Genomic DNA, 14,601 nt, shown 5'->3' with positions numbered 1-14,601 from the left:
TGCAATAGGTTGGTCTTGGCGAACTTTCCAATCTACTAAGCAAGAAATATCTTTCTGCAATTCTCAGAATTGCTTGCTACATGAGAATATTTTATGAGACTTGTCATCTGAACTGATAGAAAATTGGTAGTCCAAGGAACATTTATTTTGTATTTTATATCAAAGATTATCAGTTAAACCTAAAAGTTTAGCATGCAACGTTTTGTAGCTGTGAGGATGTTTGATATGCCTGATGTAAGGAATATGCCTACATCTATTTTTGAAGTTCATATTTCATGCTGAAAGGAACAGTTTAATTTTCAGTTAATAATTCAACTTAAATAATTTCATACTACTGCAAGAACCTGTTATGAGATTAACTTTTGAGAATAAAGGATTATTGAACACAGTGTGGTAATTACTGTACATAAGGCGTAGTTTTGGTGGTTCCTACTGAATAGTGGAGAGAGATCATTTTAAAGACACAAAATTATCTAGAATATTTTCAAAGAGAAGTTACAAGTGTGTCAATTATATCAGTACAATTTGATTATATATATTCCTGTAAAACAGATAAGCACTAGTCACTGATTAAAATGTGTAGCGAGAAAGATCTTCTTAATCATCGCTGTTGTCACTGTCACTGCCATCACCACCATCATCACCACCACCATCACCACCACCACATCATCATATATCATAATTATAACGTATTGTATCATATGATGGCATGTCATATCATATTTACTACTCAAAGTGGAAATTGCAATACCATGAACAGATGGAATGACAAAGCTGAAACTAAAGGTATAGGAAGAGTCTTTGACAATGATGCAATGATGATAAATTCAGATTTCTGTGTGCTCACTTTATTACAAAATTCAGTAGAGGATGTGACTTCCACGAACTGCAATACAGTTTTGAATTCTTGGAGACATTAAGCCAATAAGATTCTGGATTTATTCCTGAGGAATGTTACTCCATGCTTGTTGAACTGCAAGAATCAGTTGTGCAATAGTAAGGGGTGGTTGTGGAGAATTGTACATTCTTCGACCCATAATGTCCCACAGATGTTCGATTAGACTTAAGTCCATAGACTGGAAGTGTTCAAGAGCATCCTCAGTGATAACTGCAATGTGAGGACGGGCAATGCCATACTGAAACATGCCGTTTTTAATGTTCATTATGTGAGGAAGAACCACTGGATTAATTATCCTGTTAACATATTGTCGAGGATTCAGTTTGTCTTGAATAACTACCAATGATAAATTCAGATTCCTGTGTGCCCACTTTATTACAAAATGAATGATGCATTGATATTAAAGTCAATAGCTCCCTAGGCCATAATTTTGGTAGGCCCTGTATACCTCGTAGCAATAAGGTCTTCTCGTCCTCTTTCCCCAGTACATCTTCGTACACAATTGTGACAATCGTTGTGGCCAAGACAAAATCGAGATTCATCACTAAAGATGACTCTTTGCTATTCTTCCACCAGTGCGATCTTTCCTGATACCAGGCCAGCCTTACTTGTCGATGTTGACGACTCAGTGGAACACTAGTTGCAGCAACACAGGATTGCAAGCGAGCTTCACGCAACCAGTTACCAACTGTTTGTCTGGTAACACAGGGAGCCACAGTTGCACGAATTTCATCTGACATTGCTTGGGGTTCTCTCAGAGACATCTGAATGATGCATTGATCCTCCCTCTCTGTTGTCATTCTGCGTGGTCCTGTGCCAGGTCTACGAACTTGTGTCTCTTCATTTGACCACTCTCCGTTGCACTGTAGATGCATTACAACCAATATGTGCAGCAACATTCCTAAGAGATAACCTCTCACATAGACCAATTGTTTGAGCCCTCTTAAATTGCGACAGTTGTTGATACTTCACTTAGTCAACTACACAGCACTTTTCGCTGCCAATGATGTGGGACTGCCTTCCAAACAATCCTATAGCACTGAAATTGGTTTCGTTCACTTATCTTCATCTACTCAATTAATAGCCCAAAATTCAAAATAAACAATTTCTTCTTGGAGTTGCAGTTTCCATTTTGAGGAGTGTATCATGTCACATCATCTCATCATCATAATCATCATCATTATCGTATTCATTGCATCATAATTTGAAATTAAAAAAAAAAGAGATAAAAGAAACACTGGAGATAGAAAATTTGACCTTAAATACACAGTATTTTAACATAAACTGGCTGAACCTATTACTCCTTTCGAAAAGTGTTTCCTCATGTAGACATTTTGTATTTCAAATCAAATGTTGTTTAGGGGTCTTTATCAGACGTATATTTTATTCTTTTATGTCACTTAACTGCTGTGTAAATTTACCCAAGTACAACTAGGGATCTACAGCCAGTTATCTTTAAACATTTAAGAAAGGCCTGTTCTCCATCTGTGAAATCATCTTGTAAAGGAATTACATAATGGTAATAATATCTGGTTAGCTTCTAATGTATGGAGACATGGAATGAAGTACTAATATAATAATGAAAGGAAACATCAATTTTAAACATCTACTGTACTTCCACGTCCAGACATTTAGCAATCGTGATTGATCATTTTTTGTTTGTGGAAGTGTACATATCATTCAGTGTGTTATCAGTCAAAATATGTGTTCTGGTTATAATTGTTTTATACAGGGTGTATCAAAACATGTGGGAAAGCTCTGGGAAATTGATAGAGGACCTGTAAACAAGCAAAAAAGTTCATATAAACATATGGTCAATTTTGCTTAGTTTTTTAGTTACAGTCATTGTTAGGTGTGTACATAATATCTGTGATGATAAAGTTTAATTTACAACTTACAATACTTTTTCTTATATAGAAACTTCTAACTTCTACAGAAAGTGCTCAAAATGGTCACCTTGAGTTCTAATACAGACTTCTGAGTAATGCATCATCGACTGCTTTAACTCCTATATTCTGAGCATCTGCCATATCTGCTGACATCCTTCTTCAAGTTGCTGGCGAAGAATTTCACGTTATGAATAGGTCTGGAATACACAGTGACCTTTAAATAACCTCATAAGTAGAAATCCAATGGATTGAGGTCAGGAGAACAAGCAGACTAGTATGTCAGTTCCTCACTACCTATCCATTTGTTAGGGAATTGCTGATTTAAAACTGCTTTAGCAGCAAGAGCAAAATGAGGCAGTGCCCCATCATGCATGAACCACATGCGCTGAATTAAGTTCAGTAGCACTTTTTCTAAAAAAAAATATTTAAGTTATTTGTTAAAAAGTCGCAGTATGATGCTGCTGTCAATGTTCCAGGTAAAATGAAAGAACCGATTAATGTGTCACCAGTTATTTCAGCCTAAACGTTAATGCTGAACTGTTGTTGGTGTCTTGTTTTCAAAACTGCTTTAGGATTTCTGTCAGCCCATACATGAATATTATGAAAGTTCTGCACTCCATTTCTGCTAAACTTCGGTTCATCGACGCAGATGATAGCAGAGAGAAAGTGTTGATGCTGAACACAAGTTTGTTTGTAACCAGGTACAAAATGCTTCTCAGAGTGGAAAGTAACCACCACAAAACCTTGTACTCTTTGAAGGTGATATGGATAAAGGAGTTGTTCTCCACACTGCCATATAACTCACATTCTCGAATGATGCTCAGTGGCGAAGCTACATTCATGCAACTGGGTATTCTAAAGTTCATACCTTATATTTTTTTTGTAGATAAACTCCAGTCGGTGTGTTTTTCGCTCTGCAAAGATGTTGGTGCATACTTTGAAGATGTCGTTCCTGGAAAGACTGTTTAACAAATCCTTCTTGATAGCCCGAGAATTCAAATTGCTCAGTCTAGAATCTGACATGGAGTTCCTTAAAAATGTCTTAACTCTCTTCAATGCACTCATACTTCATTCACTCGAAGCAGTAGATACAGGGAAGGTGAGAATCAGTCTTATGAGCCGCACTGTTTCATGATAGATTTTTTCTAGGCCATTGTTCAAAAAATTTTTCAGCTACAAACCTGCAGGCAAATGCTTTGTTTGGTCAGAATAAATATTTGTGAGTTCATTTTGAAGCTGTTCACTGTCAAAGTATGGATACTTTTCTATCAGTGCACCCAACTTAAGTGACAGAAACACTGATCGATAAGCAGGGAACTGTTTTTCATCGAGTAATTCAGCAAAATTAAAGTTTTTAAGATCTTCAAATCTCGATTCCATCTATGTCACTATGGTATCAATAATTTCAAAAGCTAGGACTTGTAGTGTCATAAATGATCCTGCTTCTGCCTGATTGTTCAGTGCCTTGGCATCTTTGATGCACTCCTCAACAGTTTTCTAATTTCTAACAGATTTTACATTTGTTATAGCAAGTTTTACTTCATAATTGCAAATGTTGATATTTGATGTACACTTTATTTGCAACACACTGTATAAGTGGTCAGTGTAAACAAATATTTTCTGATAAAAACACAACAACAAAAATGAAGGTTGGATCTTCTAATCTTCTTAACAAACCAACAGCGCTTCTTAATTCCTGAAAGTGAGCAGTTATTTTTTCTGTTGCTCTAGAGTGATAATTCCAGTGTGTAATGCTTGCTTTAGGGAGTTTGAAACCTGCTTCTCTTAAAAGCATAGATCTTTTTGAAGATTTACTGAAAAATGTGTGAAAGGCTATCAAATCATAAACAAACAGACGAACCAGATTAAGTCTGTGAGCATAACAATGAATGAACATTGCATTAGGGCACTGCTGCTTAATTATCGCATTAATACCACCACTAGAACCTCACATCACTGAAGCACCATCATAAGTTTGACAGATTAGCTAGCTTATTTTCAACTTTGCTGTCTTTCATCACATTCAAGATAACAGCTCTTGTCTTTTGATACATCAGAGAATCCTAAAAACCGTTCTTGTACTGAATCGTTCACACAGTAACGAAATATAACACTCATCTGTGATTTACAAGACACATCTAGTGTTTCCTCTGACACGGATTCCACCAAGTCTAATTCCTTCTGAATTGTTTCCTTGACTACTAACATTGCACATTCAATTAATTCATTTTGGATTTCACTTGAAGTCCCTTAAAAGCCCTAACAAATCTCTCTTCTTGTGCAAGCATGTATAATATTTCTAGGTAATTGCCTTTATTTTCTGACTGATCGCTCTCATTGTGTCCATGAAATGCAAGCTCTTTCTTTCCTAAGAAGCAGATGACTCGAATCAGTCCACCAAGATATCTTCTATTGCAACTCACCATTCCATTGTGCTTGAGACTCGAGAGCCGAGCCACTTCTGATAGAGCATGCTCTATTCTGAGTTGTCCCAGATGATGATATTGTTCCCAATTAAGAATATGTTTCTTGGAAATTTGATGTTTTTGTGCTGTATGATGGAAGTTTTTAATACATGCAATGCTAGTTTCACTCCATTCTTTACTATCACCTTCACCACCAAAGAGAAGATAAATGTAACAATGCATCATGCCAGTCGTTACATTTGCTGTTAACCATTCATATTGCTCATACCACTGAGACTGGAACTTACGTAACTGATGTTTATCACGCTGTACAATATTTAGATGAGGTTTTGGTCTTCTCTCTTTGACTGCACATTTCTCTTCATAGGACAACGAAGAAAATGGTCTTGGTTTTAGATACACTATTAGATGACTACACTGATCCATGGTTTTAAACTCACAAACATGCACTGAAATAGCGCTCTCACTTCACTTCACGGCGTAGTTATTTAAAGATGCTGCTGCTAACCAATACAATCATGCTCCTACATTGGAATGTGTTCGCTCGATTATTATTTATTCGCTCGATTTCATACTCTCTCTCGCTATCATAATATTAATACTCGATCACAACGCGATAACACGCTAGAAATTCCACTTCACGCATCGTCTCTGTATTCCTCATCCTTCACTGTTGCTACCTCTCGTCACTGGAACTCTCTGCCACCTGAAGTCAAGGGCTGCCGAACATTGAATTCTTTCAAATCCAAGTTAGAAAATTATCTTATGACGAGTTGCCAAACTAACTTACTATTATGACAAGTGTTGTATTGCATGTTTCCACGTATTCACATTTTTTTTTATGTTCTAATGATATTCAACTTATTTTATATTTTTGTTTTCATATTTTCCGATAATGTTATATCTCTAATGTGATAAGTTGAGCTATATATAATCTTAATTTTCCTTATTGTGTGTACTTAGAAATATTGTATTCACTGTATACTTTGTACTGCACTATTTTATTACTACTATTAGTATTATTATTATCATTATTATTATTATTATTATTATTATTATTATCATCATTATTACTATTCTTATTATTATTATTATTATTATTATTATTATTATTATTATTATTATTATTATGAATAATTGTCTTTTTTTTTGTATGCCTCATTTATTTTGACCTGCTGTTCACATATTATTATGCTTTTTTCTTTCTTTCTGTATGTTATATATTATGTCTGATTTCTTCTTATTTGTTGTTTATTTTTTATTATTATTATTATCTTATTCAGTTTTGTGTGTAAAATTGTAGTGTAATTTGTAAATTTGTAATGTTTTTGTAACGCAGTCTTTACTCCTGGTTGAGTGTTAGAGAAGGCCGTATGGCCTTAACTCTGCCAGGTTAAATAAATCATTATTATTATTATTATTATTATTATTATTATTATTATTATTATTATTAGAAAAATTTTGTTTTCACGTAATATTCTTTACCAACTGTTAAATACAGAGTGTAACAAAAGTTTCTGGTACAGTGAAAATTTTACTTTATTTCTTAATTTCTTGTGGTAAATATCACAAAATAACGCCACTTTATAGCTTTGTGAACAGTCCTTTCATTACTGTTCTTCAGTAGTCGGTATTACATCCTTTTTTTCAAGACACTGCAACACACGTCTACCAAAACTATCTGTGAGTCTGAAAATGTCTTCCTGAGTAATGGTCTCCCACTCTTCCAACACTCGGGCAATCAACTCATTGCAATTTCTTGGTCTGGGTGTTCGAAACACACTTTCTTGTAATCTGCTCCACAGGTGCTCTATGGGATTTAAGTCAAGAGAATTTCCAGGCCAGTCTGTCCAGACTTTGATGCCAGAATTCTTTATTGTGTCCAGTGTACTCTTAGCTGTGTGGGCTCTGGCTCCACCTTGCATGAGGAACGCAATATGTTGTTTTGGAAATTTAGTGGTGTCCCTTAGAACTTTAGAATATGCTGGGAGAATGTGTGTACAGTAATATTCGCCATTCACAGTTTTCTTCTCATTCACTATAACAAGTTGTGTCTTTCCATAACGTGAGATTCCTCCGGCCACCATAATCTTAACGCCAAACTTGGGTACCTGCGTAGGCTTTATAGAGGATGGATCCGCTGTTCGAATTCTGGCATTTTGACGATTCGGAATAGAGTGAAGTTCCACAAGTGACTCATCAGTGAACAGAATATGAGCTCTTAGAATTCTGGCAGCAGGTGCATCCTCTGTGTATCCTTCTTTCAGCAACCTTTCACAAAATTTAATTCGATCGGATATGTTCTTTTCACTCAGCATTGGCTTGATTCTTGGTATATAAGACCTCCGACCCCAGTCCTGACTACGACAATGCCTACTGATTGTCATGTGTGAAATGGTTTTGTTTATAGAGCGGTAACACTCCGAAAAATTCAGCCTTTTAGCCACAGCCCGAGTTCCTACACCAACCTTGTCCTTCACCCACTCCCTTATTTTTCTTTTTGTTTGAGGTGACACTTTGCTTGGTCGGCCTGATCGTATAGCATCAGAAACAGAACCATCCGTTTGATTCTTCCATTTTAAAACTGTTGTTGGTGACATTTTCAACAACCTGGCAATATCACGTACTGATTTTCCAGTCATGACCAAGGCTTGAACCTGAGACCGAGCATGCTCACGTTTTGTTGGTGCCATGGTGACCTGAGTGATTAAAAATAAGTGTCAGTATCGTTTATTAAAATTACGCATTAAAAATTACATTTAACTGGTTTATTATCCGGAAAGTATAGAAAAATAAAGATGTAACAATAATTCCTGGTACGTACCAGAAACTTTTGTTACATTTTTGTGTTACGAATAATTAATATTGAAAGAAGATGACACTTAATTTCAATCATACTACACGATAATTTATTGATTAAAGAATATAAAACAATACTCACCAGAATTAAAATCACAAATCACAGGAAAAATTTATGACCTCGTAATTTACACTGCCTAATTTTACTACAAATTAACTCACACTGTTAATATATTGAACACGTGTCTTCAACAATGTGACATTTCCCGCCAAATTATTAATAAAGAATTGGATCACACCACAATCAACTAGTACCAACTCCTGCATCATAAAATTTGGTCATCATTCCTGGGAAAATGGGAACTAAACAAGAGAATAATTTTAACAAACTGTACCAGCAACTTTTGTTACACTCTGTATATTTTCAATTTTCACATTCGTTTTAGTAGTAAATCTAATTCGAATTCTATACTGTAAGTGTATTCGTAGTACCGAAATACTGCACCCACAGGTGACTATTTGAATAAAAACGTACGTGGATAATGGATGGTACACAATAATTAATGAACACATCTGCACTTTACGGAAACAGACCGATAAAAATGAATACTCTCCTCTAGTAGAAGTATCACAGATCTTTTTGGCACTTGTGAGGAAAGAGGAAGTTAGCAAGCGAGTCTTTATGGTCTTGGTCCTGTGCAGGGTTGGGTCAAGCAAAGGGACTTGGGTAGACAGGGGAGGAGCATTGACACCAAAGAAAGTATACTCAATTAATTAGAAGAAATCGACCTGTAGGCGAGATGCCTCTGATACTTTTAAACTAAAATACAGTAGGTCTACTAAAAGAGGATGAACAAGAGAGATCATTCTTAATGTATAAAATTTTATGAGGAAATAAGCAGAATAGTAAAAAATAAGGTACAGAAAGTAGCAGAGGCAAACAAGATGTCTAACATAGGTGAAGTCCACACCTGTGGAGTAACGGTTAGCGCGTCTGACCACAAAACCAGGTGGCCCGCGTTCGATTCACGGTCGGGGCAAGTTACTTGGTTGAGGTTTTTTCCAGGGTTTTCCCTCAAGCCAATATGAGCAAATGCTGGGTAACTTTCGGTGCTCGACTATGGACTCATTTCACCAGCATTATCACCTTCATCTCATTCAGATGCTAAATAACCTAAGATGTTGATAAAGCATTGTAAAATAACCTACTTGAAAAAAAAAATTAAAAAAACAAAGGTGAAGAGGATTTTGCCTGATCACAAATAACATGAAGCTGAAGGAATATCAATGAGTGAATCAAGGAAGAAACGTCGATGGCAAAAGACCACTATTAAAATTGATGACTTTGACAAATACGTGATACAACTAACGATTCACGAATTCTATCTTTTGCACAAAATTTCTTCTACAATTTCGAAGTTATTATCCATGCCACGTGAAATCGCCCATCATTGATTAGGGGCCACTAGTTTAGAGAGTATTTGAAGAAAGTTATAGTTCAGGCATAAGAAAATGGGGGAAAAATAGAAGCATACTGATCTAGAGGCAAAGAATATCATCTCTATCAGTCATAAAGTTTAGACAATATTGCCCTGATAGCTAGACATATGAATGATTTACAAGAAATATTTACAACAATTGAATCAGTGGGAAAGGTAGCAGGTTTAAAAATCAGTGAAGATAAAACAAAATATATGAAGATGGAAGTGGATCAGACAGATTATATAAGACCAACAACAACAATAAAATAGGAAACTATAATTTTGAAAATGTTACTACCTTCACGTATCTGGGAGTTAAAGTGAGTAACAAAGGGACAGTATTTGAAGAAATAAACAATAGAATATTAATAGGAAATAAAGCCTACCTATTTTACAAACATTAAACTAATAAAATCAAGACTTTTAACCAGAACAGCCAAATTAAAAATATATAATATCTTAATAAAGCTGGTAGTGACATATTTTGCTGAATCATGGGTGTTGAAAAAAAAATGACGAAAATGCATTAAGAATATTCTAAAGAAAAATTATCAGACGCATATATTGGCCAATATTTAAAACTGGAGAATGGAGAATTAGATCAAACACGGAAATTGACCAAATACTGAAAGGAGACAATTTAGTAAAACATATCAAATCCATGAGATTGAGATGGCTGGGTCATGTGGAGAGAATGCAAGAAGGAAGAATGCCTAAACTCCTGCTTCATGGACACATTATAGGAGTAAAAAAGAAAGGAAGGCCCAGGAAGAGGTGGTTACAGGACATTGAGATGGATATGGGAAGAATGGGTATAAGAGGATGGAAAAGGAAGACACAAGATAGAGACGAGTGGAGGAAAATTCTGAAGGAGACCAAAGCTCACAAAGGGCCGTAGAGCCAGAAAAGAAGAAGATTAGTCATAAAGTTTGGAGAGAGAGTCCGATCCATCATCTACGGAGAAGATAACTATATACATAGGAGTCACAATGATAAGAGGATAGATACGATGGAGATCATAATAATAACATATTACAATGAAAGCAGTAGTGATAGTGTAGTGGCAAAAATGTTTAACAATAACAATAAACTCACAGTCTGTACTGTTTTATTAGATTTGGTTTTCTTAACTTATTGGCATTATAGGTCTATTTACATGAGTTATGAGTGTACTACTGTCACGGCATTTGGCAGGATGGTATCTGTAGGGGACTGCAGCTGGCAGCTGGTTGGGAGACATACAAGTTGGATAGTGACTCGCTTCTTTGCTTAGCATTTAAAATTTCAGAGGCCAAAAAGATCTGCGATACTTTTTTTTTGTACCATAATTTCTCACACACTGACAGACTACAGCTTTGCCAACCATGGTCGAATTCGGCTAAACGTAGCTTTTAGCAGAATGGTCGTAGTAGAATGGCAAAGTGTAGCGGACTGAGATTCGATCGAATGACAATTTGTGAATACCCAATTTTATGTGTAATCACATTCTTCTATCAAATTTTATTTTCTCACACTCTAATAGCCATAAGAAGTTTCTTGCTTCCTCAAAAAAATTACGAAAACATAATAGAAAATTTAAGGTAGGACTGAATTCCAGACACTGCGACCATTATTTATGGCAAGGAAAGCTTTGCTATTTTCAGTTTTATTTTCCTGTTATGTGAATTGTGCCCATTGTTTAACGATCAATTCCTGGATTCGTGAATTCATCTACACCTGACAGTGTCTTTATTGGGAGTCGCCTATGCAACAAAAATGAATTGGCCCTAAATTAATGAATGACATATCCAACACATCTGCCTTCCAACATTGTAACTGTAGCATAGGTCATGGATTCTGTTTATTACTCTCTGAATGTGTGTGGCTTCATTTTGGTATTTGTAGCTGAATTTCGGAATGTTTGTAGCAGACTCGCTAATATTGAGATTGGTAATGCTGAATGACACAGTCAGAGTCTAGGCTCTTCCCAGACTTCACAGAGCTGTTTAGCACACGGTTTAGCATTAGTGACGTATGCAAGCACTCCACTTGGCGCATGCACATATGTTTTCTCTATCTGCTGCAGCGAGCCTGGATTGAAGCAGTATTATTCAGTGAGTAGCCACAATACAGTTGTGCGCTGGTTCCGCGCTGAGGAGCTGGTGTCAATCCTTCTGTAACTAGAGAGCATAATACCAAAAACGAGAGATTTAATTTACTTATACCAATGAAAACAGGAAAATGTAACTGCGCTTATTTCTTGAAAATCCAATGGGTATTCTAAGGCTCACAGATTACCCTTCAGTTTCGCCCCTGTTGCTGCTATGTCTCTGGTGCTGCTCTCGCTATTATCCTTAATATGATTGAGGACGATTGATGCTCGTTCCTCTACGTTACGTGTTCTGATGCTCCTTAGTCTTCCACAATCTGAAACACGTTTTTTAAAAGAGCCTGTTTCCACAAGACTGTCCTGTATTTTTTTGGAACATTTTGTTGTTGGATAAATGTCTATTAGAAAATTGTTCAGCATACAAATGCCTTGCTTCATTTGCATTGCAATTAGCTCGTCCATACATAAGGTGCATTTCTGCTATTTCCTGATTAAAGTACTTCATTTTGACCACTAGTTGTAATGTAATTAATTATTACATTCAAAATAATAAGTTTTCACAATTATCAATAAAAGTTCTAGCAAATGATTTGTGTTTATTTTGTTATGGTAACTGTCATGAGGTGACTTTGAATACAAAACAGATCAACAACTACTTGAATACAGAATAAAATTATATGTGGCTTGTTTATGATCGCATATTATACAGAGTGTCAAAAAAAGTATCCAATATTTTAGGAGGTGCTAGTATGCATCAAAACATGGGTCCTACAACACATACTTTCTGAGATCTGAACACTTCTTCATAGGAGGTGCTCAATCTGATGTCCATTCATGGCAATGCATTCCTCTGCTTTTTGGAGTAAGGAATCACTCACTCTTTGAAATTGACCAGGTTCCTTCATGTGTCCCCATAACCAGAAGTCTAGGAGATTTAGGTTTGGGGAATGAGCAGGCCAAGGTGTGGGGCTTCCCCGACCAATGCAGTGGTCCTGAAATGTCAACGATAGGTGTTCACATACATTGTGGAGAAAATGTGCTGGTGCGCCAACGTGCATGAACCACATCTGTAGTCCTGCTGACATGGCACATTCTCCAGCATACGTTAATAAGAAAGTCCTAAATGTCTCTATGGTAGCACGTAGGCCCTAGAACGCCTGCTCATACGATGATTGAAAATTGATGCTGATCCCTTGTTTCTTCAACTGAATGGGAATTTTCATCAGCACATACATGCTGATTACGAAAATTCACAACACCATCTCTGCTAAACCTGCTCATATCCGCAACCGGACTTTTGTTTTCAGTATTCCTTGCGAAGTATCATTATTCCATGCCAAGGGTGTCAACTACAGTATGATTTTCTGGTAGTCTGCTGTGTTGTAGGGCAGAGAAATGCATTGCCATGAATGGACGTCACATTGAGCACCCCCTATGAACAAGTGTTCAGATCTCAGAAAGTTGTGTGTTGTAGACCCATGTTTATTAGACATTATTTTCTTATTTTGATGCATACTATCACCTCCTAAAATATTGGATACTTTTTTTTAACACACTGTATACACTACAAACAATGACTGTAACTAAGAAAACTAAGCGAAATTGACCATATGTTTATATGAACTTTTTTGCTTGTTTTCAGGTCGTCTATCAATTCCCCAGAGCTTTCCCACATGTTTTGATACACCTTGTGCATTATGGTACAGAGTAAAAAGCATTTTTCTGAATTTGTAATTTTCATTTTTCTGAGAATATACATATATTCATATATGAGGTCTTGCCATCCTCAGCGCACAGAGCTGAGAGGTCCCAGGTTCGATTCCCAGTGCCGGAACGAATTTTTCTCAAATTAATAGTTTTCTGAGAAGTTCACTTTTCATATCTGATAAACCTGTTTGATATTTTATACATTGTCATCACTGCCACTGCCACTGCCACCCTGCTACCGCCACTAGTACCATCACCATCTCCCCTCCTCCTCTTCCTCCTCATACAGTTTATGATCAGTATTCCCCAAGAACTTCACCCCTTAGGTGATCATTTAGGAGCTTTTTAAATGGATATACTTTGTGCATGTGAATACCATATTGCCAATTGGGTCTGTCATTGTGTTGTTATTCTATTAGTTCTACTTTTAATTCTTTCAGAATATTTATATTAAATATCTCTCTTTTTCTATTTTTGTATATCTATGAGTCCTTAGAACTTCATTTCACGGACTGTGATTCTTTTTCTGTTACACTTTTGTATGGTCCATACTACTTCACTCCCATAGAAGAGCATTGATAATGGTGTTGTAGGATTACATTCTTTTGTGTTTCTGGATCACAGAGGATTTGAATATTTCATTATAATTCGCGTTTTATCTGTTATAACTTAGAAATTTTACTTTATATGTAAAATTCCTTCTCATAGCCAACATAATAACTTAAGTAGCCCATTTAAACATAAATGATTTTATAATTTATACTTAAATTTGAAAAATGTATGGTGTCTCCTGGTATTAGTATAGTTTATGTATTAACTACTGTTACAGTTCTTGCTGGTATCTTGTTAAAATTTATATTTTGATCTAAATCTGAATGAAGTAAATGCAATTTTATGTTGAACTCGTTTAATTTTTTATTCATCCTCTAGCATATGCTGTAATGTTTTACTGTAGTTTGTATTTTCTGTTCTTTTTTTCCTACAGTGGAGATCCTCTGGACTACTTTTTGCACGAACAACCTGTTTATGGTCTTTCAATAGACCCAATAAATGATAACGTTTTTGCCAGTGCCTGTGATGATGGAAGAGTTCTTATTTATGACATACGTGAACCAGTAAGCACAGGTAGGCATGTTTTCCTATTTAAATTTAAATTATTGAAACTCCTCTATTTAATTCATAACATCAGTGTTTAGAACTATACAGTCACTGTTCATTGTAGTATGGTATGATAATAGAAAAATTAAAGAAAACGTCCAGTAAGGTTAAATTGTTTGCTATATGTCTGAATCATACGTCACTGATATCTGTA

The 14,601-nt window shown here is 35.8% G+C and overlaps 1 protein-coding gene across 3 annotated transcripts in view; it reads left to right on the top strand.

Moving 5' to 3' along the window:
- The window catches only part of LOC138700168 (DDB1- and CUL4-associated factor 5), a 159,461-nt gene that overhangs the window by 84,955 nt on the left and 59,905 nt on the right, over positions 1-14,601 (top strand). For all 3 annotated transcript variants that reach the window (XM_069826578.1, XM_069826577.1, XM_069826579.1), the window contains exon 3: positions 14,275-14,414. In XM_069826578.1, coding sequence (XP_069682679.1) covers positions 14,275-14,414 — 140 coding nt within the window. The remainder of the gene's footprint in view (positions 1-14,274; positions 14,415-14,601) is intronic.

This window comes from Periplaneta americana, chromosome 5 (genome assembly GCF_040183065.1).
Source record: "Periplaneta americana isolate PAMFEO1 chromosome 5, P.americana_PAMFEO1_priV1, whole genome shotgun sequence".
In the NCBI taxonomy this organism is placed as follows: domain Eukaryota; kingdom Metazoa; phylum Arthropoda; class Insecta; order Blattodea; family Blattidae; genus Periplaneta; species Periplaneta americana.
This window is presented reverse-complemented; position numbering and strand designations above follow the sequence as displayed.